Genomic DNA, 22,219 nt, shown 5'->3' with positions numbered 1-22,219 from the left:
GAGCAAAAACGATAAGGTTTGGAAATTGAGTTTCAGGGAATATATACTATTTGGCATCACCAAGTAAAGTGCCTTGATTTATGTTGATCTGATTAAAATCTTTGTTTCCATCACATTTCAGAATTGCAAACATGTGCTGTCCTAATTGCTGATTGAATTTGAAACATGTGTATAGTTCACTTAGTCGTATTTACAGGTGTGTTAGAAATAGACTCCCATCCTACAGCCTTTCCTTTCACCTCCTGTACCCTGGCAGTATTGTCACCTAGATCACTTTTACAAAATCCTATGTGCAGTCAGTACAATAAAAGTGCACACCAGTTCCAGAATAAACAACAATTTGTTGGACAGCATATCCTGACATTTGACCTTTGTCTTTGAACGGGCAGCAAATGTGACAAGATAATTACAAAATATAAAGGCATCTTTACTGCTCAAGCACCTTCTGTACTCCAACTATTTATGGGGAAGCTGCATCCCTCCACCCATACTTTCCACGCCTATGTATGTCAGCAGAGGTTTGCACCATGTGTAGACTGTGCCATGGTCTCCTGACTTCATATCCCCTGGTAATGTTTTACTTTTGTTTTAATTTTTGTTTTGTTCACGGTGTGGAATAATATATGTGTTGTGGTTGCTAGGTGTTATCAAGATCCAGTTCATAATTTGAGCTGATGGTTGCTGGTGCCTCATTCTCAAACAAGCTAACATCAGTTATCACCTCTACGCTGACGACACGCAACTATATTACAAGATCAAGTCCCACCAAGAAATCCTTCACCTCAATGATACTTTGAATAAAGTCCAAGCCTGGTTCCATCTTAATCATCTCAAACTGAACACCAAAAAAATGGAAATCATCCTTTTCACTCCCAAAAACAGTTCTTTGCCTATCCAACTCTGGAGCAACGATATCAAAGCTCTCAACTGCTCCCTCTCCACCTCTAACTCTGTCAAATCCCTAGGTATCAGCATTGATCAGAATCTTACTCTCATCCCTCACATTAAATATGCAGCCAAAGGTGCTCTCTTCACCCTTCTCCACCTTAAAAAAAATCAAACTATTAATTCCTGCTGATGCCTTCAAAATCGTTGTCCAATCTCTTGTACTTTCCAGAATTGACTATGGTAACGCCACCCTTGTAGGCACCCCTAAAGTACACCTTGCCCCGATTAAATCTGTTCTCAACCTGGCTGCCCGGCTTATCTCTGACTGTAAGCGATTGGATCACATCTCTCCTGTCCTCAAAAACCTCAACTGGCTACCAATTGAAGGTAGATCCACCTTCAAGATGGCATGTATCACTCACAAAGCCCTTCACCAAAATGCCCCCTCCTACCCCCTCCTACCTCTCTGACAAACTACAAAAAGCTGGTTGCTCCAGGTCCTTGAGAAGCACTAACACCCTTGTCCTCATCCCCCCGAGACTCAAATGTAAAAAGACCCAATCACGTGCATTCTCTGTTAATGCCCCTATGATTTGGAACTCTCTCCCCAAAGATCTTCGCTGCAACCCCTCCTACCCTCTCTTCAAAAAAAGACTGAAGGTGCTTCTTCTCAACAAATATTGGGGTACCTAACGTCGCTGTAATGACACTGTCCTTATTTTGTATTCTCCTCAACACATCCCCTCTTTCTTCCTTTTCCTATTTTCGCTCCCCCTCTCCTTCTTCCCTTCTCTCTCCTATTTTTCAATCTTCCTCGTCTCCCTTATTTATCTCTTACTTACTTTCTTTCCTCATTTCCCTCGTCTAACTGAAATTCCTTATCCTATGTTAGTTTAATTCACTATGTCATTTTGTCCCTATGTGTTTACCTATCTGTAAAGCGCTCTGATACTCTTGGGTCCAGTAGCGCTATATAAAACCTTTTAAATAAATACATACTGTATTTTGGCCTGCCTGATCTTCTAATTAATAAGCTGCTGATGGTCCAGAACACAGCCGCTCATATGATATTTTGCCTTCCTCAGAGAACTCATGTGTCTCTACCTCTTAGAGACCTACATTGGCTTCCTGTTGGGAAGAGGGTCACCTTTAAGATCCTACTGCTTATCCACAAAGCATTGCATGGGATGGGCCCAGGGTACTTAAGAGCCAGAATCAGGTTTTACACTCCCCTCAGAAGTCTGCACTCAGCAAATCTCTGTTTGGCCAAAATCCCTGAGATCGGCAAAGCAAGGACCTGGGGCAGATCCTTTTCCTTCCTGGGTCAGTCTCCATGGAACAAACTCCCCCTGGAATTAAGACGCATTAAAGCCACCCCTATGTTCTGAAAAAAGTTAAAAACATGCCTCTTTTCCAACTACGGATATTGATCCCATGCTCCCTTCGACCGGTCCACTTCTGCACTAGCGTCAGGACACTCCTTGGAGTAACGGTTGTGCTTTATAAATGCCCATACATTTACATCTAACTTTCTCTTACTCATGGTAGGAAGTGGACAACAAACCTTTGATGAACCCACAAATTCTCCGTCAATGTAAGCTGACACAGTGCAGGTCCTCTTCACGTCCTTGGTCAGCACCACTGCTAGGTGCTGCCACTGGCCGACCGCCAGCAACCTGGAGACATTGAACTGAGCCTTGCTGGGTGCAGGAGGTAGGTTCATATCCAGGGTTTCCAGTTCCATCATGTCTACAATGGAAGATAGATGAGCTCAGGTAAACCACAAACAGCACAAGACGAGGCTCCTAAATCCATTCTTGACGTGCAGGCAATAGACTTAGGGTCCGATTGACAAAGAGCCTCTGCAGTCGTGGCGGAGGCTCTGCCCTTGTGGTGGAATCGCCACACTACAGTTTCTCATTGCGGATATTCTACCATGAGTGTGGAGCTTCAGTCACGAATGTGGAGGCTCTTCGTGAATCGGGCTGTCAATAGCCAGCTCTCTGAAACAATCATTGCACAGATTTCGTACGTAGCTGAGCTATACCTCACTTCACAAAGAATGTAGAGATTTAAGCCTATGATAGCAGAGACATCCCTTAAGCTATATGGTTGGCATTAGGCCGAAAGTTCAACAATAACATTTAAAACAACAAAAAGTCTGAAATCAAATATAAGGACTTTGATTTTTTTTTAAATAAAGACAGAAAACTGTCAAAAAAGTTGGGAAGTAAGTATTAGGGTAAGTGTAGGATTAACTGTCAGTGCATGAAAAATGCTTGGGTTTGGTAGCGGAAATTTTAAGATTAGGGATAGAGTAAAGGTAAGGGATAGCTTGAGGGATAGTCTTCAGGGTGGGGTTAGGAGCAGTGAAAGTTAGTGATAGGTTTAGGGGTAGGGTGAGAGTGAAGGTGGCGGTTTGGATTAGATTTAGGTTAAGGGTATGGACTGGCGTAAGTAAAGGGGTTAATCCTAGGGTTAGCGCATTTCACAGCAACAAGTATTTATTGAGGTTACTGTTACTGTCTGGGTTAGAAGGTGGAATTCCTGATTAGTGCGGGATATGTAGCTATCATTAGCGCAGTAGGTGCAGTAGCACCAATGCACAAGGGAGTGAGGGGCCCATATCACTTCAATTGGTGGCTGTTTTTGCTGCAAAACCATATCTGTCCCAATATCTATTCTTGCGGAATTAGTGCCCGTATCAACTTTACTACAAAACTTATTCTGTGTAAGGGTCAGGGTTTTGGAGTGACAATTAGCATTAGCGTTAAGAAAAACAGTAGGGCACATGTGTAGGGGATAGAATTAGCTTCCTCAACCATAGGGAATATCTCAGTAAAAAATTTGAAAAATATGAAAGATTTGATTTTCAAAATTAAAGCACATTACCTAGTCTGTATGGGATTTCAAGCTACATTTTTCAAACCTTTGTAGTCTATTTTCTGTTCCTTTAGGTTTTTAAGCTCATACCTCAAAATACGGAGCAATTCATGAGGTTCACATTGTGCCTAAACTCAGAGAACTCAATGGGTTAATATTCTATCACAGCAGGCCCTTGATATCATGTTCAGCGAGGCACAATATCTGAAACCCCTCACCCACTGAGACCATTCTTAAACCAAAAAAAGTATTTTGTGACCATAGATTGTGATGTCCCGTGCTTGTTCTCTAGGACTCCTCATGTAAAAAACATCAGTTCTGGAACATAATTAGTGGCTTTAAATGAAAGAGATATGTGATCTGCAGTTAAATAACTGGATGGATAGACTCACTGATTTAATAGATTGATATTCGACTGGTTATTGATGTCTCCTTAAATTAAGTGCTCAGGGCACAAATGTGGTAAACGAGTAGCTAAATGGATTTTGATGGCATAAATAATGAGTCGTGACTCGTGAATGAATTAAAAGATGTAACCAATTGTCACAGCAATGGGTAGTCTAATGGTATTATTCATTTATGGACTGATTGTTGAACAGATGTACAGGTTTATGGATTGTTGAAAATTTGAGTTTATTTAGAAAATTAAAATGGTTAATGATTTAATTAATATAAAGCAGGTAGATGGATTGATGCCTGATTGAGAAAGTAATAATATGCGTATATTTGACATGATGAGAGGATTGATGAAAAAATTGATGGTTGGGATAATTTAGAGAGTAATGATTAAGAAGATGGCAGAACTGATGTAGTATTTCATTGGTGCCCAGTGGTTAATCTCATGGAATGAATGTTTGATAGACTGATAGACTGAATGATGGACAAATAAGTGATTGGAATGGCGAGGAAATGGTAGCTAAAATGTTGGAGGAAATCCTGCATGACTAGGTGGTTGGACCTTTGGCGGAAATGCTAGATGGATTTATAATTGGCTAGGTGGATGTAGTGATGGGGGAACTGATCACTGTGCCAGGGGAGTGGACAATAGTTTGTTTGACCATTGGACTGGTGAAGACATTTGTAAATAGTATTGATGGTTGGATATAGAGAGAATGGAAGATAGATTGTAGTTTGTATTAATAGCAGTAGTGATGGATGGATTTGTGTTTAGTCTAGTGGCTATAATGAGGGATTGTGGGTAGGATACTGGTTAGATTGAGGGAGAGTCTAAATAATAAAATAATTATTTGGTTGGTGGAGAGAATGCAGTGACTTGACTGTTGGATTTATGTTTGGTCTAAAACAGGAAACTGTAAATGGATTGTTTATTGTATTAAAGTGAATCATAATGAGTGAAAACGCTGTTTTTGTGAAAGAGGATATATTGTTTGAATAATGGTCAGGTTGATGGAGGGGATGAAAGGTTATTTGATATATTAACTGATGAAGTAATGATGGAAGGACTGATGCACATTATAATGATGGGCCTAATTGCTGAATTTGTGGAACAATGATGAATTGATGTTTGATGGAGTGAATGTTGTGCTGAAATAGTGGGAATGTTTGATGGATTATATAGCTAACTTTTGGAACAGGCAGTGGGCAGAGAGGATGTAGGTTAGAGGAGATAGACATAGAATAAAAAATGGTGAAACAGAGGGGCAAAGGGACAGGTGTTAATACAGATGGGTGGATGGACAGACAAGGCTATATTGATGGTGTGATTTATGAAATGAATGCTATGTGGCTTCTCGGTTTCGATTGATGGAGGGAATGAAAGATAGATTGATAGTGTGACTTATGAAATAGGTGAGGAAGGGAATGATATTTTTAATTGTGCATTATTTGATGGTTAGGTTAAAAGAGGGAATGAAGCAAAGGCTAATTTTGAATGGATAGTGGTATGGATGGATCTGGTAACAGATGGAACGATGGAAAGAATAAGGCGTGACTGTAGGTTAAAAGGACATTGGGAAGGTTTGGCCCTGATAACACCAATGATTGGGTACATAGTGTCATGGTTGGAAAAAATGATGTGTGAGTTGGTAGTTTAATATTTGATAGAGCAGTAGATTAAATTATGGTTATATTGCTGGTTACCCAAAAGGGGGCCCAATGGTTATTTTGACGGAGGGAATGGTGGATGGTTGATTTGCCTAAAGGAATGAAGGACGGCTAGATGAACGGATGGATGGATGAATGGATGGATTGATGGGCAGTAGATTTTTTGATAAAATGAAGGTCTGATCTATAGTTGAGTTGAGAAAAGTGTTTTTGTTTGTAATAGGGCTTTTGAGAGGTTTTATTGCAGGATTTGTGAAATAATTGATAAAATAGAATGATTGATGTGTGACAGATGACCTGTTAGATTGGTAGTTGGTTTGGTCCCTTATTGGATTAACTGTTTGATTGAACATGAAATGATGTGTATATTAATAGAGTGATAAACAGTTGAATTAATTGGTTGACTGGTGTGTGGAACATCTATGTACTGATGACTAAATTAGGGAATTAATTCACTGACTGAAAAATTCACGGATTTGTGAATTAATGGCTAGTCAGATAGAATAATTAATTGGTTGGGTGGGTGGCAATTACCCTAACAGAAAGTTGAACAGCAAAAGGGATTGATGGTGTGACTGACTGATTGATTGATGGTCATGTTGACTCATGTTCAGATTGACTGATAAATGGTCAGTTTGAGGATAGAATGGCTATAAGATTGAAACATGGATTAACCCCATGGTAAAAGCAGATTGTATTAATGAATTTAAGAATTACTTAAAAAATAGATACAATTATAGATGAACTTATTGATGGTAATATTGATGTATTTGTTGCCTCCTGCCTTAAGTCAGTCAAATAAGGATTATACAACATTTTACTCTTTAGATAAAGACAGGATATACTTTTACAAATAATATCTATTAAAATGTATCTAAATGTACAAATGGCATGGTGTGCACCCTATGTTTATCCAGGAAACAGGATCTATTGGTATTAATTTCAAACATTAAGTCCTTTATTTTCCAACGTATTGCCCAAAAAGGTAGTAGATGTTATCTAGGAAACTTACCAAGGAGCTGGAACTCCTCCTCCTCTGTGGAAATGACCAAAGAATGGTCCGAAGGAGTAATGTTAATGGAGAGACATACAAACTGCTGCTCTGCCCTAGACATGTGACGGACCATGGTCAAGAACCGGATGGGATGGGCCTCAGATGCCTCACTAAACCTGTTGACCAGGAACCAGGAGGAGAAGCTCAGCCCTATTGGAGGAGGAAAGCTGCGTGTTCCTGCAATCGCAAAAAAAAAAAGAAAAGGAAAGGGTGAGTGAGAGAATGGGAAGACACTGATGTTTTAGTAGTGGTCATTTCATACACATACTATTATTATTACAGGCTTCTCATTTCCATCACTGTGATGAGGTAGAGGGGCTCCGCCATCCACTTATTCAGGCACCTACCCACCATCTCAGGAGCAGATATGCTTCAGAGACATGCTTCTTGTCCCCATTGTGCAGTTTTGTTCAAGTAAAATTCAGAATTTCAAATTGGAAGACAACAACTTGATATATTGCCCCAATGCTGTAATGAAAGTTACAAGACAAACTAATACTGTACTTTTGCAGGCACACCAAAGGCTAGTCTGAGGTGATGTTACCAAGTCAGCATCCTCCAATCCAACCAAGACCACCGCATTCCTCAAGGGTCTGCCCTCCATTAGTATTAATTCCAGCTCTGTAAATCTGTGGTAGTGAACACGTGCATTTATGCCAATAGTGCAACATTTTGGAAGTAGGTTGACACTCAAAATCATCTTGTAAATGTAGAAGAGTGAACCTGTCTAAGGCATAGTACCAAACCCATGTCAACATGGGATCTGTGTGTCCCTTTGTTTGGCGGTTTCTACTACTTCCCAAGCCAGGACCTGGCCCACAGAAGCTCAGGTATAGGCACACAATGACCATGTTCCACTGACTGGTGAAGAGCAGTCATCCATATTGCTTCAGGAAGGATCATGTAGTCCAGGACAGGGACGGGCGAGTCCTAGTAATTCCCACATTTCACGGTTTCTCTGGTCATTATGTACTTAGCAACATTCATTGCACCATGAGCCTTGTCTGCTCCAGGTAGCTCATTTCTCTGACTCTATTATTCATCATAAGGTGGCCTGGGTGTTTTTTTTCTACGTAAAGTAGTTGAAGGAAGGCATATCTAGCAAGGTTCAACTGTGTTAATAACAGTGGTGTAAGGAGGGTGTTATGGACTCTACTGCAAGAAAGGAAAATTGACCCACCGCACCACTTGTTGGATGTTAAAAGTAAAACGTTGTAATATTCAGATTTAGAGGTCTCCTCAGGTCTCTGTGTCCTGGTGCACTGCACTTGCTGTGTCATTGATAGTTATGCAGCTGATTATGCATATAAAAAAAATTCATATTCATGCCAACATTTCTTGGAGTAATAAATAGTATTGTGCCCTCAGCCATATTTACATGGGTGGAGAATGCAAAAACAGATACAGTAGTGTGAAATACAAGCAAAGCTACTGAATGCGACAGAAATTGACCCAAACGGAGAAAATAATTCAGAGATTTGGCCATGTTGGCCAACTTTTTAACTCATCAAAGCAGAAGGGTTGGTGTGAGAAGTAGGGAGATTCGTCCCTACTAAGAGAATTTCGTCCCTTCCAAAGCAGGAATCCCTAGAAATAGGCAGAGATGGGCGGTTGACCTTCCATGTGGCATCAAGACCGGAAGTGGTGCAGGAAGAGACAATGACAGGAAGCGATAGTCCCATTGTCAAGAAGACAGGAGTAAAAGTTTGAGTGGCTCCCTGGCAGTAAATCATATGGTCAGATGCAGCGGCACAAATTATGAAATTGAACATGGCTTGATACCCAAGACAGACAGAAACTTCCTAAGCGAATAAAGAAAGTGACATATGTAATCTGCCATAAAACCCATAACTGTAAAACCCAAAGTGATATTAATGAAAGAAGTGATACAAAAAGTGACAATGACACAGCATCACAGCCTCAATGATACACAAAGAGGTGGAACGTAAAAGCCTCCATGTGACATTAAATAAAAAAGAAATTCAATCAGATGTGCTGTTAATAAGCAAAACCCCGATGTGTTATTACGACAGGAAGCGCCAGACCAAAAGCGACAATGACACGGGCAAAGATAACGCTGGAAATGGCAAACCACTGTTACAAAACGAAGGGAAGTGTCATACCCAATCTGACAAATATAGTTATTGAGAAAAAGAATGAAAATCAGTAAATGAAAAACCTGGCTTGAAAACAAGAAGTCTAATTTCAGGGACATAAAATGCCAAAAAAGAGAGATTCAGTGTGGCACTAAACAGGAAGTGATGCAAGAAGAGGAAACAGCAGGAAGTAGCAGGCCACATGCGCCCTTCAGACAGGAAATTGTACAGGCAGACAATTATGCACAAGTGATAGAGTTCTGCACCGAGCATTAACTCAGAATTAAAACAGGTCTAAAGTTTGTAATCTCAGCCATCATTAAAAATTTATTGAGATGTCCAAAGGGCTTGTAAAGTTTTAATGGCTTTTTCTTCTTTTTTTATGAAATCACTTATTTTTGCTAATGCATCTGGTTTGAGCGTAAGGACTAAGTGATGTTCTTAAAGGCACTGCTGATGGGGTCAGGCCAGCAAAGGACTCGCCTTTCCCTCTGCTGCCACCTGGCAGGAAATATCTAACCACAGAAACATTCTGCAAATGCACAGAAGATGGCAATCCACCTGTTCCATGGTTCAATTACTATCTGCTGTCTTCTATGATAAAGAATATTTTTCACAAGATATATAAAGCCATAGAGTTAGTTCATAAAATGCTGCAAATAACCACATGCAGTGCGGCTCATATTATAACCAATGCACAGAAGGGGCTTCCTTAAAGGATCCTGTATACCACAGGTCTCCAACCTTTTCTGCAGTGAGAGCTACTTCTGATCAGTGAAAATCATCGCGAGCTACAGATGCTCCCACACTATGCTTATTTGGCTTTAAGCCTAATGTCCATGAAGCCAGATGCTATGGGTTCAACAAAACACGTTGACTAGCACTATGGCAGGGCTGCTAAGTGTGTCAGTGAGAGTCTGTTCTTTGAGGATGTATGCACATGTGTGTGTATGAAGAGTAGGTATGTATACGGGTGACAGAGAGACCGCGGCATATGTACTTGTGGCACAGGACATACCTTTTGCCATATGTGGCACTGTTACATGTATAACACAAATGGGAGAAGTTTTAAGTGCAGAAAAATGTTCTGCAAAAATGTTCAGAGTATGGAACATTCTTCTGCACTTTACATTTTTCCACCTTAAAATAATGGCTGCATTTTTCACTTCTAAAGAGGTCACTGTATCGAGAAAATTAAAATAAAAAGTTTACTTTGATTATAAGGATTCCATAAAACTCATCATTTAAATCTTCGCCCAATTGCAAGTGTCACATTTACAAACACCAATCATCTTGCTCCCAGTGGCCTGTAGACATAGTGCCGTATTTATAACAGCAAAATACATTTGTTTAAATGGAAGGAATTTTAAGTGAATAAACATGCATCATAAAACATTAAGACGTATTTGGCTTAATTGAAAGTGGAAAAAGACATTAATACTTAATGTTTCATTAAAAAAGATTTCTTCACTTCAAATTTCTCCCATTTGAAAAACAATGACTATGTTTCAATTTTAAATATGACACAGTGTTTACTGGCCACTAGGAGCAAATGGCCTGCTGCTGGTAAATGCAACACTTTGAAATGGGGAAAAATTCAAATGAAGAGTTAATCATTTAGGTAACTTTTCATTTTAATTTTCTTCCATTTAAAAGCATTCAGAAACATCATTTTGTTCTCAGCCTCCAATATTGAGTCAAGAAGGACATTTATTTATCAGTTAAATACTTCAGTTCTTCACCTCTGTGACCCAGCCTGGCCCATAAATCTGAGTCCACTATTGCTCATTATCAGGCTCTGCAATCTGCAGCTTGGTGATAAAAATGAAAATTAAACATAGCCATCCCTTAACATTAAAAGTAAAAGTAAAATGTGACACTGTGCTTATTCAAAAATCAACTCAAGGCTGCGAGCTACTCTGAAGGAGTCTGGGAGCTACTGTAAGCTTGTGATCGAGCTACTCTGAAGGAGTCTGGGAGCTACTGGAAGCTTGTGATCGAGCTACTCTGAAGGAGTCTGGGAGCTACTGGAAGCTTGTGATCGAGCTACTCTGAAGGAGTCTGGGAGCTACTGGAAGCTTGTGATCGAGCTACTCTGAAGGAGTCTGGGAGCTACTGGAAGCTTGTGATCGAGCTACTCTGAAGGAGTCTGGGAGCTACTGGGAGCTACTGGAAGCTTGTAATCGAGCTACTCTGAAGGAGTCTGGGAGCTACTGGGAGCTACTGGAAGCTTGTAATCGAGCTACTCTGAAGGAGTCTGGGAGCTACTGGAAGCTTGTGATCGAGCTACTCTGAAGGAGTCTGGGAGCTACTGGAAGCTTGTGATCGAGCTACTCTGAAGGAGTCTGGGAGCTACTGGAAGCTTGTGATCGAGCTACTCTGAAGGAGTCTGGGAGCTACTGGGAGCTACTGGAAGCTTGTAATCGAGCTACTCTGAAGGAGTCTGGGAGCTACTGGAAGCTTGTGATCGAGCTACTCTGAAGGTGTCTGGGAGCTACTGGAAGCTGCCAATTGACTGGTTGGATACATCTGCTGTACACACGTGTACTGCAAAAGAGAGATCTTACAAGCCTTAATCAGTCGTGAGGGCACCTTTTGAAAATGTTGCCACTGACCTTGTAACCAGGCCCCTTTAATAACCCAAAGGCACCCGGCCCGAGTCCAGATTTTGAGGCTAGTCCACAGATCTAGAAGGCTTCCACTATTACACACTATGGTTTCAGCAAGAAGCAGTTCCACGGACTTGAAGGTCGAGAGTTGGATATTGGCTGCGTATTGTGCGGACCCAATGTCCATTGAGTACAAGCCATTTATGCATCGGTGACTATGCCAAGGAGTGTCAGCAGCAGCCTTCCCAACTAAGTGCAAGCAGACGCCTCACACAAAGGATCAGTTGCTGCATGCATGTAGAAGCCGCTCTGCCTAAAGCCATCTCCTGCCCCAGTGGCCTTTTTATGGTCTCCGTAGCACCATGTGGCCAGATGCAGAGACTGCTAAGGTCGCTACAACTTCAGGTAGCAGGGATAGAGAAGTTAGTTTAGTTCAGACTGAGACAGTGGACTCTGAAATAATCTCTGTCTAAAAAGTGGAGTGACATTTGATTTTTAGGGTTTGAGTGAGAGCGAGTCACGCGGCGGGTTAGGAACCTGGCTGCATGCTTTCCAGCAAATGGTGCTGCTTACCTTTCTTAAAGGCCCACGGTTTTCCCTGTGACACATGATATATCAAGGTCCAACATTGTCTCACAGTGATCTTCATAAATTCACGCATGCATGCTTGCACACAAGCACAGATCCGAATTCAAACATTTGGGAACAGTGAAGAAGGTGGTTTAGAGAAAAAATTAATCAGAGGCCTGTAATCTCCTCATTATCTTGTATTGGGGAGTGATGGCAATTATCAGAGGGAGAAAGATAAAATAACATCAAATTTGGCAGAAGACATCCGGAACCTCCTGTCTAAATCTACAGTGCTCACGTTTTACGTGTTTATCACCTGAGCACTGCACCGCCACGTATTCACGTCTGTAGCAGGCTGAAGTGGTCTGTTTTTAACTGTATATTCTTTTTTTGTTAATATTGGCTTTAATATATATTCCTCAATTGCTCTATGTGATGTCTGCCTTATTCATGATTGTAATTACGAATTCATTTTTTTGTGTACCTGAATAATTAAGTTTTTCTTAAAAAATATCCAGAAAAGACCACTGTAGTTTCCAATGTTCATACAATATCCAGGTTTCCAGGTATATTGGGTTGCCCTGTATTTTTGTTCCTTATTCTAGGGTATTAGAGTGCATGACAAATATCAATGTAAATGTAAATGTGTGCCTTATGTAGTCCACTTTCATAATTCGGCCTGCATGGTGGTCACCAACTAGCATAAATATGTGCACTGCAGGGATTGCAAAACACAGGCCTTATTAGAATAGGCCACACATACTCATATGCCGCACAAGTGACAGGAAATTGAACCCATGGGTTTCTGGTGAAGTAAGAAGCTAGATTTGGATCCCAGGAGTGCTGACACCATAGTGGCACTTGTGGTGTTTCAGATCACTGGAAGTGATAGCGGTCAGGGAGATTTAGGACCAATGAAGAAATGCCTGGTGCCCGCTTTGGTCAGTCTGGCCCTGGTGATGGGACATTTTCTGCATAATACTAGAAGCGAATTTAATAAGCAGGCGCACTTATTGGTTTTGGTCGTGACAGACGAGAACTTTCTCAAAGCACTAGATTGTGCTGTGTGTAACTAAGGAAGAAACCTACCCTGCCCTGTTCCTTTCAAGTAATGACCTTGGTACCTGCAGAATGGAAAAAATAGCTGAAGGAAGATGGTATTTATTTGGTTTATATTATAAACCATAAAAGATAATACAATACAACGTATACACCTGCTTAAAAGATTAAAAAAAGAGAATTTTACCAACATGTTTTTCTTTCCAAGTTCACAAGATGATAAATTGCTTCTACATTTGCTTTAAACATAATTCTAAGTAGAAGTGAAAGTACAGGTTATACAAGGCAAACACATATTCTATATTGTTAGTGCCATTAAAACACACTCTACAAAGGGGATTACCTGTAGTGCCATTCTCCTATAATACAAACACTCGGAGATGATTAAAAGCAAACATGAGAAAAACACACTTGTGCTCACATTCAACATAGCTGTAAAGGTTGGATGGTGCCAAACTGGAGAGCAACTGATAAACCTAATACATTTTTAAAGAGATTACACTGATAAGAGCGTTCAGACTGCCAGTACTTGGCATCGTTCATAAGAACTAAAACAATTACTATTTTCTTTCCACAAATGTTTGAAAAGTGGCCTATAACCTAATCGCTGTAAAAAACAGAAAGTATTGGCAAAGCCAATCGGTCCAACTTTGGCTGTTGCCAATGCTTAGTTTGTCAAGGTATTTGAAAAAACTGTATTATTTGGGGGCACTGCCAGGCCCCTGCCATTATAACAAAAAGTCTAAAAGCAAAAATAACTACTATTGTCATAGTAGTCACTGTTCCCAAAGAGAACTTCTTTGTGTTCAATCAACTGTGCTCCTTGTGAAAGAGCAGAATTCCGTCACTCAGTGCAGTCAGCCAATGAGTGAACTGGGCTGACCCATTGCTCCATGCTGAATGATGTAGTGCATGTGGAATTACAGTGTGAATGACCAACCAAGAGACCTATATATGTAGAGAGCTCACTGAATGCCCTATGTGAAAAAGTTCGGTAAAATCAAAAGGCCTTGGCCAACCCCAGACCAAATGAAGGAAAGTCCAACTTCTCAATTCTTAGATAGTTAGGGAATAGAGTTGGAAATGTCATGCTGTCTTTAACGATCAATCATATAAAACAGATGCTGACGTCAAGGCAAGAATTGGCAATGCAAGGGAGGCTTTCATTCAGCTAAAGAAGATGTGGAGCTCCAAGGGCCTAACACTGCAGACCAAGATCCCACTTTTTAACACCAATTTAAGAGTGGCCTTCTGTTTGGATCAGAAACCAACTAAGTCCAGCCCTGTATCAACACCTGTCTGAGGAAAATCTGCCAAAACCACTGGCCAAACACCATCAGTAGCAACGCCCTATGGCAGCAGACTTTCCAACTCCCTGCTCATGAAGAAATCATGAAAAGACACTGGGGCTGAATAGGTCACACCCCCCTCAAGCCCGCATTAAACATCACCGGGCAAGCCCTGACCTGGAACCCTCCACTGAAAAGGAATAGAGGAGGGCCAAAAAACACTTGGCACAGAGGCCTCGAGACCGACTGCAAGGACATGGGTCGCACCTTGAGTCAGATTGAAAGAAAAGCCCAGGCCAGAGATGGTCGGAGAGTCCTGGTAACTGCATAAGTAAGTAAGGTCTCTACATTTGCTATCCATACATTATATATGGCAATAAAGCTGTTGCTAGCCTCAAAACTATAGCTTTATAGGAGTTAAGGGGCAAATCAGCTTCATATCTTGCACTGGAATTTCACTTGTCTTTAGTATCATTTAATGTTTCTCTTCAAATAAATCGTTTCATTCTTCTCAACTCGAAACCACCTTACTGCCACTAAAGGGATGGTCCATGTGTGAACAGAGGAATACCATTTACAACTAGGGGGGGGGCAGTAGTGGGGTTATCACTTAATGCTGCCAGGCCTCTCAGACGACACCTTGAAGAATTAATAACATTGTGAGGGCTGTGGCCAGGATTTTTATGCAGTCTGGAATAAGCGATTTATTTATGTTGTCCGGAGGACTTTCTGGTGCAGAGCAGAGTGGATGAATTCAGCGAAGCATCACTTTCAGCAATCTTATCGTGGTGATTGTTATTCGGTCCTTTTAATCATATCAGTTAGTTAGAAATCGTGATCTCAAACTCAGAGATGTTGAGGAGATCATGGCAATGTTAATTACAGTAATTTTATGGATCTGAATCCTATGATCTCGATAAAACATTTGAAAAGGAAATTGGGAATTGATTTGGTGTGTTCTCTCAGTGGTGAGCAATTCATAATATGTTTCTTTGGGATTAAAAAAATGCCATGTGCCAGCATTCTCCTTTAGTGTCAATGCATTTTCATGGTGCACACAGCTGAGTTATAGGAGGTCGATTTAATATCCTCAGACTTCACACATCCCGAGGCATTAATAGCTTAGTTCAATGTTTCCTAGCTCAGGAAACCCCCATCTCTGTTTCTATCTTCAGACTTACTTTACCTTGAGACCCAAAAATTAGCATAATAAGCAGGTGTTGCATATTATCCCCCCCTACATGAAGTCCTTTTCTAAATACAGACCAAAAAGATACAGAAAACGTGTCTGCAGCGCTGTGCACAACCTTTGGTGTTTTCAAATTCATAATAAGTATTCAGTCATTTCTCTTCTCTTGTTCTGATATATTATTGTCTCCTAGAGGCCTTTTTAAGGCAGGCAAAACATTGTCCAAGCTTGCCCATTCTATGGATTCACTGAATCCCCCAAATCCATATTTGATTTTTTTCTGTTATTTTTAAACTCCTACCCGCCTGGCATATCATGACACTTGCCCCCGGGGAAGGGGTGTGCACTGCTCCACTCTCCTCTCTTCCTCTTGACTGTATGAACACTAAATAATGAGGACCCAGCGGATGGCACTGAAGCGAGAACTTAGAAGGTTGGAATGATTGCGGCATGAGGCAGAGACATAGCAAAAGGAGTAAGGGCTAAGCTATGTTTGCAGGTTGGTCTTGTGAATGATATCTTGCATCCTATGCTTTTGTGCTTCTCTCAAAGCCCAAATCCTGCTCTTGTTCTAGCCAGACATACTCCAACGTGGCCAAGGAAATCACCTCAGAGAATACAAGAAAATGCAATGATGGAGCAAATTATCTGCCTTCTTTAAAAATATGTTTGCCATTGGAAGGCAAATTATACACCAGACAGTAAAACAATTTGTGGTAAATGGCTGTGGCAGGAACAGTGCACGTAGGTGGATTAGGTCACACAGCCTTTATTGTTCTTGTGCAGTCAGCATAGAATCTGCATAGGTATAGATGGCTAACCTGACAGTACACAAGGAAGCCTTGGAGATAGTGTTTCAGTCTGCTCAAAGACAAACTTGTATGGAACATTGGCTTATCATTTCTGCTGCTCTGTGGACAAGCAGGGCCTCATCTACAATCTGTGGGCCAGCAGCTGAACGGGTGTTGAGGTGAGGGGCACCACTCTAGCTACCCCAGGGGACCTGCTGAATCATCTCGAGGTAGCCGCCTTTTGTGCAGGTGTATTGACCGGAAGAAGCCCCTGCCTCCATGGTGGGAGCCTCTTCTAGGCAAAAAACAAGGATGGCAGGTCTGCCATTCCCCTATGGTGCAGCAGTCTAGTTGGCAGGTATGTTTGCTCCAAAGACTGCAAACCTAGGGGTTTTTCTTCAGACAAAAGATATCTAATGTCTCTGGTGCACTGGGAGTATTCATACAGTACGTAGGTGGTGTGTTTACTCTTTTTTGGTCCGGAAGTGCTATGATTGACATGGCAGCCCAGGATAGAACAGATGCTGGTGTCGGATTAATCGTTCGCAGTGTTAATTTGTAAAAAAAAAAATGCCAGGGCTCTCATGAGGAAGTCACTGCAGTTGCACAACACATTGGACCGCCATGCTGCCAATGATTGTAACAAGACAACTTTGAAGCATCACATTCCATAGGTGTGACAGTTCAGACTATTCCAGGCCTCCAAAGGTATAAGAATGTCTTGGGCGGTAGGTAATATAATTTTAATTTCTATTGAATTAATAATTACCTGCTGTTGTGTACATATCTAAATTAATCAGACAGCGTCACCTTGTGGCAGACTGTCACAAGAGCCGTTGTTGAAAATTAGGTGCCGGTGCCGAGCACCAGAAACCACCGGCTCACATTAAGTACTGATCGTATGGAATTGCCTGATGGTGGAGCGGTGGCAGCTCGGCCATTGGATAAGCTAATTTCTGTAGCCTTTAAATGAGCAGTTGACTTGGATGAGGGATTGGTATGACATTTGCCTTTTTTACTTCCTCTAAATGGCCACAATATTCACTAACAGACAGTTACAAACAGGAATCAAGAGACAGTCCGGTCACAGAAGTTTCAAGAGTACGGTTAGTATCACGCAGGCTTTTTAAAGGAATGATCTGAGAACTGCTTACCGTGCCCTATTCCACCAGAGAATGAATGTTCAGCGTTCATTCCCAGGACGGTGCCAACAGTGGGGAGAAATAAACCTCTGCAAATAAAGAATGAACATTATTAGAGAAAAAAGATTGCCTTGAAATCATGTCTGTTCATGGAAAAGAGTAAATACATCACAAAACATCATACAACTGCAAGAGGATTAAATCAGATGCATAATCAAGGTACATAACATCTTCCTTTAAGTTCCTGACACCATAGAAAGCTCTTTCCACGGCCACATAGAAACACATTACACAGTACACTCTAAGCATACTTTTCCAAGCACACCCTTCAACATCATGTCATGGGTGGGGTCCACCATTCATCTGAGGTAAAAAAAAAAGGTCCTGTACCAAGCCAATGGGTTTTGGCGTACCATAGGTCAGATTCCCTGATGCCTGATTTGATGCGGTTGGAATGGGGGAGTGAGCTCTGCAAATGAAATACAAATCTATTTTTTATCAACTAGCCATTTTGCTTCTGTCTCTCACCTGTGCCCCATGTTGCTCCCATGCACCTGCTTTAAAAAAAATGTGTTTTTGTTGTTGTTACTGAGCAAACGTGGACTGTAACTAAACAGGAGAAAAACAGTTGTGTCATTTTGTAGGTTTGGACAAATACTTTGAGGTGGTGACTCGCACACCATTTAAACACGTTCATCTTAGTTAATTCACTTATGGAGCTATCCTGGTGAGCGCTTCATCCTTAAAGCGCCAAGCATATTAATCAAAACGGAATACTGATAAGTAAAGTACTATCAGCACCAGGATGCATCACGTTGTACAGGTTGGTAACCTTGCTCATAAACCAATTAATCCACAGTCCACTTTTTGTTCCATATTTAAAATAGTTTATTGTTCGTTTGTAGATATATTCAAACCAAGGTGATTTCAATTTTCAAATGCATGTATAATGCCCAATCGCCTTTGAATACAGCATGTAAAATCCCTTGCTCCATGAAATGTGATAGTATTTAACCCAATGCATTTCAAGCCGTTCAGGCCCTTCGTCAGGGGTTCAAATCTGTAAAGTTGAAATCAAATATATTACCATTTACGTTATGAACTTATGTACACATGTCAATGTAACTTGTCACACAGTTTTCAATCGGCCATTGCATACCCTGTTATACCTCACCATAACCAGCGTTTTCCCTCTAAGTGCAGGGATTTTACATGCTGTATTCAAAGGCGATTGGGCATTATACATGCATTTGAAAATTGAAATCACCTTGGTTTGAATATATCTACAAACGAACAATAAACTATTTTAAATATGGAACAAAAAGTGGACTGTGGATTAATTGGTTTATGAGCAAGGTTACCAACCTGTACAACGTGATGCATCCTGGTGCTGATAGTACTTTACTTATCAGTATTCCGTTTTGATTAATATGCTCGGCGCTTTAAGGATGAAGCGCTCACCAGGATAGCTCCATAAGTGAATTAACTAAGATGAACGTGTTTAAATGGTGTGCGAGTCACCACCTCAAAGTATTTGTCTGAACTGTCATCCTACCTGACTCAGCACCCGTAAAAAGTGTGGAATTTCGAAGAACGATGAGAACGCATTAACTACATACCAACTTGGAATTTATATATCGTATCATTGGACATTGTGACACCATGGAATGTTTCACTTGTTTAAATGTTTTGCATATTTATTAGTTTGTGCCGAACAACAGCCATTGTATCAACAGCGTAGCGATCAAACACCCGAGGGTAGGGCGGGGCAAAGAATGGTGACCGAATGGGGTTGGACTACGATATGATGTGAATTGAGAAGGGATACATTGAGGCCAGGAAGATTAGGTAGATTGGCAGGTTCCAACCCGGTGAGAAAAGACGCAGTTAACTACTAGGCGAAGAATGTGGGCGGGATTAAGGAGTTAACAACAAGAGACGAAACTAGAGAAGGACTAGAACTGGAATTGGGAGAGAGGATTCAGAGCGTTATGTTCGTAGCTGATGAGTTAAGAAAGGTACGTTTGTATACCGCTTGTCCATCGGCCGTATGCCGGCAGTATAGACTGTTATCGAAAAGCTAGAAGTATAGAGGGCATAATTTATGAAACTACTCCAGTACGTTATGTAGACAACATTTTTTGCACTTAGAGGGAAAACGCTGGTTATGGTGAGGTATAACAGGGTATGCAATGGCCGATTGAAAACTGTGTGACAAGTTACATTGACATGTGTACATAAGTTCATAACGTAAATGGTAATATATTTGATTTCAACTTTACAGATTTGAACCCCTGACGAAGGGCCTGAACGGCTTGAAATGCATTGGGTTAAATACTATCACATTTCATGGAGCAAGGGATTTTACATGCTGTATTCAAAGGCGATTGGGCATTATACATGCATTTGAAAATTTAAATCACCTTGGTTTGAATATATCTACAAACGAACAATAAACTATTTTAAATATGGAACAAAAAGTGGACTGTGGATTAATTGGTTTATGAGCAAGGTTACCAACCTGTACAACGTGATGCATCCTGGTGCTGATAGTACTTTACTTATCAGTATTCCGTTTTGATTTTGTAGGTTTGCACATGCATGTTGCGCATGCCTGCACAATTATGCTGCTGGCCACATCAAAGGCTTTTTAAAATTATTCTTTAGTCAAGCTGCACAGCATCCCGGATGCTCTGTAGTTCCCTGTTTTAGCAGGTACCGCGGGGTTAGCCTCTTCTGTCTGCAAGCTCGGCAGACAAAGGCTCATAATTAATGTGAAAATTAGTGAGTGAAAGGATTAATGAGTGAGTGAAAGGGTGGGTGGATGAGAGAATGGGTGGATGGGTAGATGGATGGATGAGTGAGTGAAAGGATGGCTGTAAAGATGGATAAGTGAGAGAATGCTGCCAGAGAGGATTATATTGCAGCTAATTGTACTCCATGTTTTCTTGCACTAATAGTGAATAATATATTATTATTCACTGTTGTGTAGTAAAAAAAAAAAAGTGAAACACACCAAAGGCCTCGGGTCGAGAGTCAATTAAGACGAATAGTGAGTGAAACAGACTATGCTGAGAGTAGAGAGGGGGAAATCCCTTTTAAGGACGGTCTCCCTCACACACCAGATGTGTCATGCTTCATCATCGGGATGCCTCCTCGCGCCACGAACCTAGTCGTGACGCTGGCTACAACCCCCTTGCTGTGAGGGAGGGGCTCAGAGAGGTTTTTTAATATCAGGAATGGTCATAAAACCCAATGTGAGCGTAGTGTGTGGTGGAGGGGGTGCAGTGCTAAGTAAAAAGTGACCAAAACTAGCTACAAGGATAGCCTAATACAGTTTATTATTGCCACCTTGTGCTGGGGTTAATAACAGATAATGAGTAATGCTACTGCCGGCATTAGAGGCTGTGGAACTTGAAAGTGATTCACATGTTTCAGCCCATTGACCTATAAAAGTGTCATGGCTTTCTTCAGGATCTCTTTGGTAAGCTACTGCTATGTTGATAAGAAAAAGTGAGTGAAAGTGGGTGAGAACTCTCTACTCTCAGCATAGTTCCACACACTATTAGTTTTCATTTTCCCTGGACCCGAGGCTTTTTGTGTGTTTCATAGTTATAGAACGGGGAGTTTGTACTTGCTGGTCCTTGAATCTCCTCAGGCCCCCTCTTTTGCGTTTTTCTAATACAAAAATGACCAAAAACAAGAAAATTGGAGCCCCAACCATTGCCCATAAGGACGAGTTGCCCCTATGTTCTTGGCACTGATTTTGCTACCTGTGAGGCTATGGGTGCAAATGCAGTGCCAGGGGTCACAAGGGGCAATCCAGGGGTCGAAGCTGCGTTTGGCAGATGATGTATCTACTGCTAATTGGGTTTAGGCTATGTTTTTTTATAGTAATTTCTTTTGCCATTTTTTAATGTTTACATGTCACATTGATGTATCATATAAGGTGCATGCTTTGTACACTCTTGTTTTCAACATCTATCACCATCTCTAAGCAGGTCTGAGTATTACTAACAGTTTACATCATTATAGGTCATGTGTAATAACCCCTTGCTTTTATGAACACGGGGTGTGTGGACAACACAGCAGTACAATGAATTCTCATTCAAGAGAAATTGAATGGCCAGATATATAACAGGGAATCAAAAAGAATATTACATTCAACAAACGAAAATACAAATAAAGAGGTTGACCTTGCTCAGTGAAATGAGTCAGTCATCTTCGAAGCGCCAGACCTCAACGTCAGTAGGCAGTGGCCAGGAATTAACAGGGGTGTGAGGGACAAAGACGGATAGGCTGCCTCTTTTTTTTTTTAGGGGGGGGGGACTTTTTATTGGCATTTTCTGTATTTATGTACATTACAGCAGTAATGATGGCATTGTTATTTATACACAAGAAAAAAAGGGAAAAAAATCTTGCATACTCTACATCTTGGTATGAGGTCAGGTAACAGCATGGTCTACAATCTCTTGCGTAGCTTCAGAGTCGATGATGGGTCTAAGGGACAAGTAGTGGGGTAGAGTATGCACCCATACGAGGCTGTCTTTGTTGTATGCTGAGATGTTAGGCGTGCTCACCCTGC

At 41.1% G+C, this 22,219-nt stretch overlaps 1 protein-coding gene across 2 annotated transcripts in view; it reads right to left on the bottom strand.

Annotated features, from left to right (window-relative positions):
- The window catches only part of WDFY4 (WDFY family member 4), an 856,906-nt gene that overhangs the window by 438,254 nt on the left and 396,433 nt on the right, over positions 1-22,219 (bottom strand). For both annotated transcript variants that reach the window (XM_086921796.1, XM_086921797.1), the window contains 3 exons: positions 17,647-17,723; positions 6,848-7,066; positions 2,453-2,637 (listed from right to left, as the gene is read on the bottom strand). In XM_086921796.1, coding sequence (XP_086777922.1) covers positions 2,453-2,637; positions 6,848-7,066; positions 17,647-17,723 — 481 coding nt within the window. The remainder of the gene's footprint in view (positions 1-2,452; positions 2,638-6,847; positions 7,067-17,646; positions 17,724-22,219) is intronic.

This window comes from Lissotriton vulgaris, chromosome 5, assembly GCF_964263255.1.
Source record: "Lissotriton vulgaris chromosome 5, aLisVul1.2, whole genome shotgun sequence".
NCBI classification, from domain to species: domain Eukaryota; kingdom Metazoa; phylum Chordata; class Amphibia; order Caudata; family Salamandridae; genus Lissotriton; species Lissotriton vulgaris.
The sequence above is the reverse complement of the archived record's forward strand: the minus strand, read 5'-3'. Positions and strand labels throughout refer to the sequence as shown.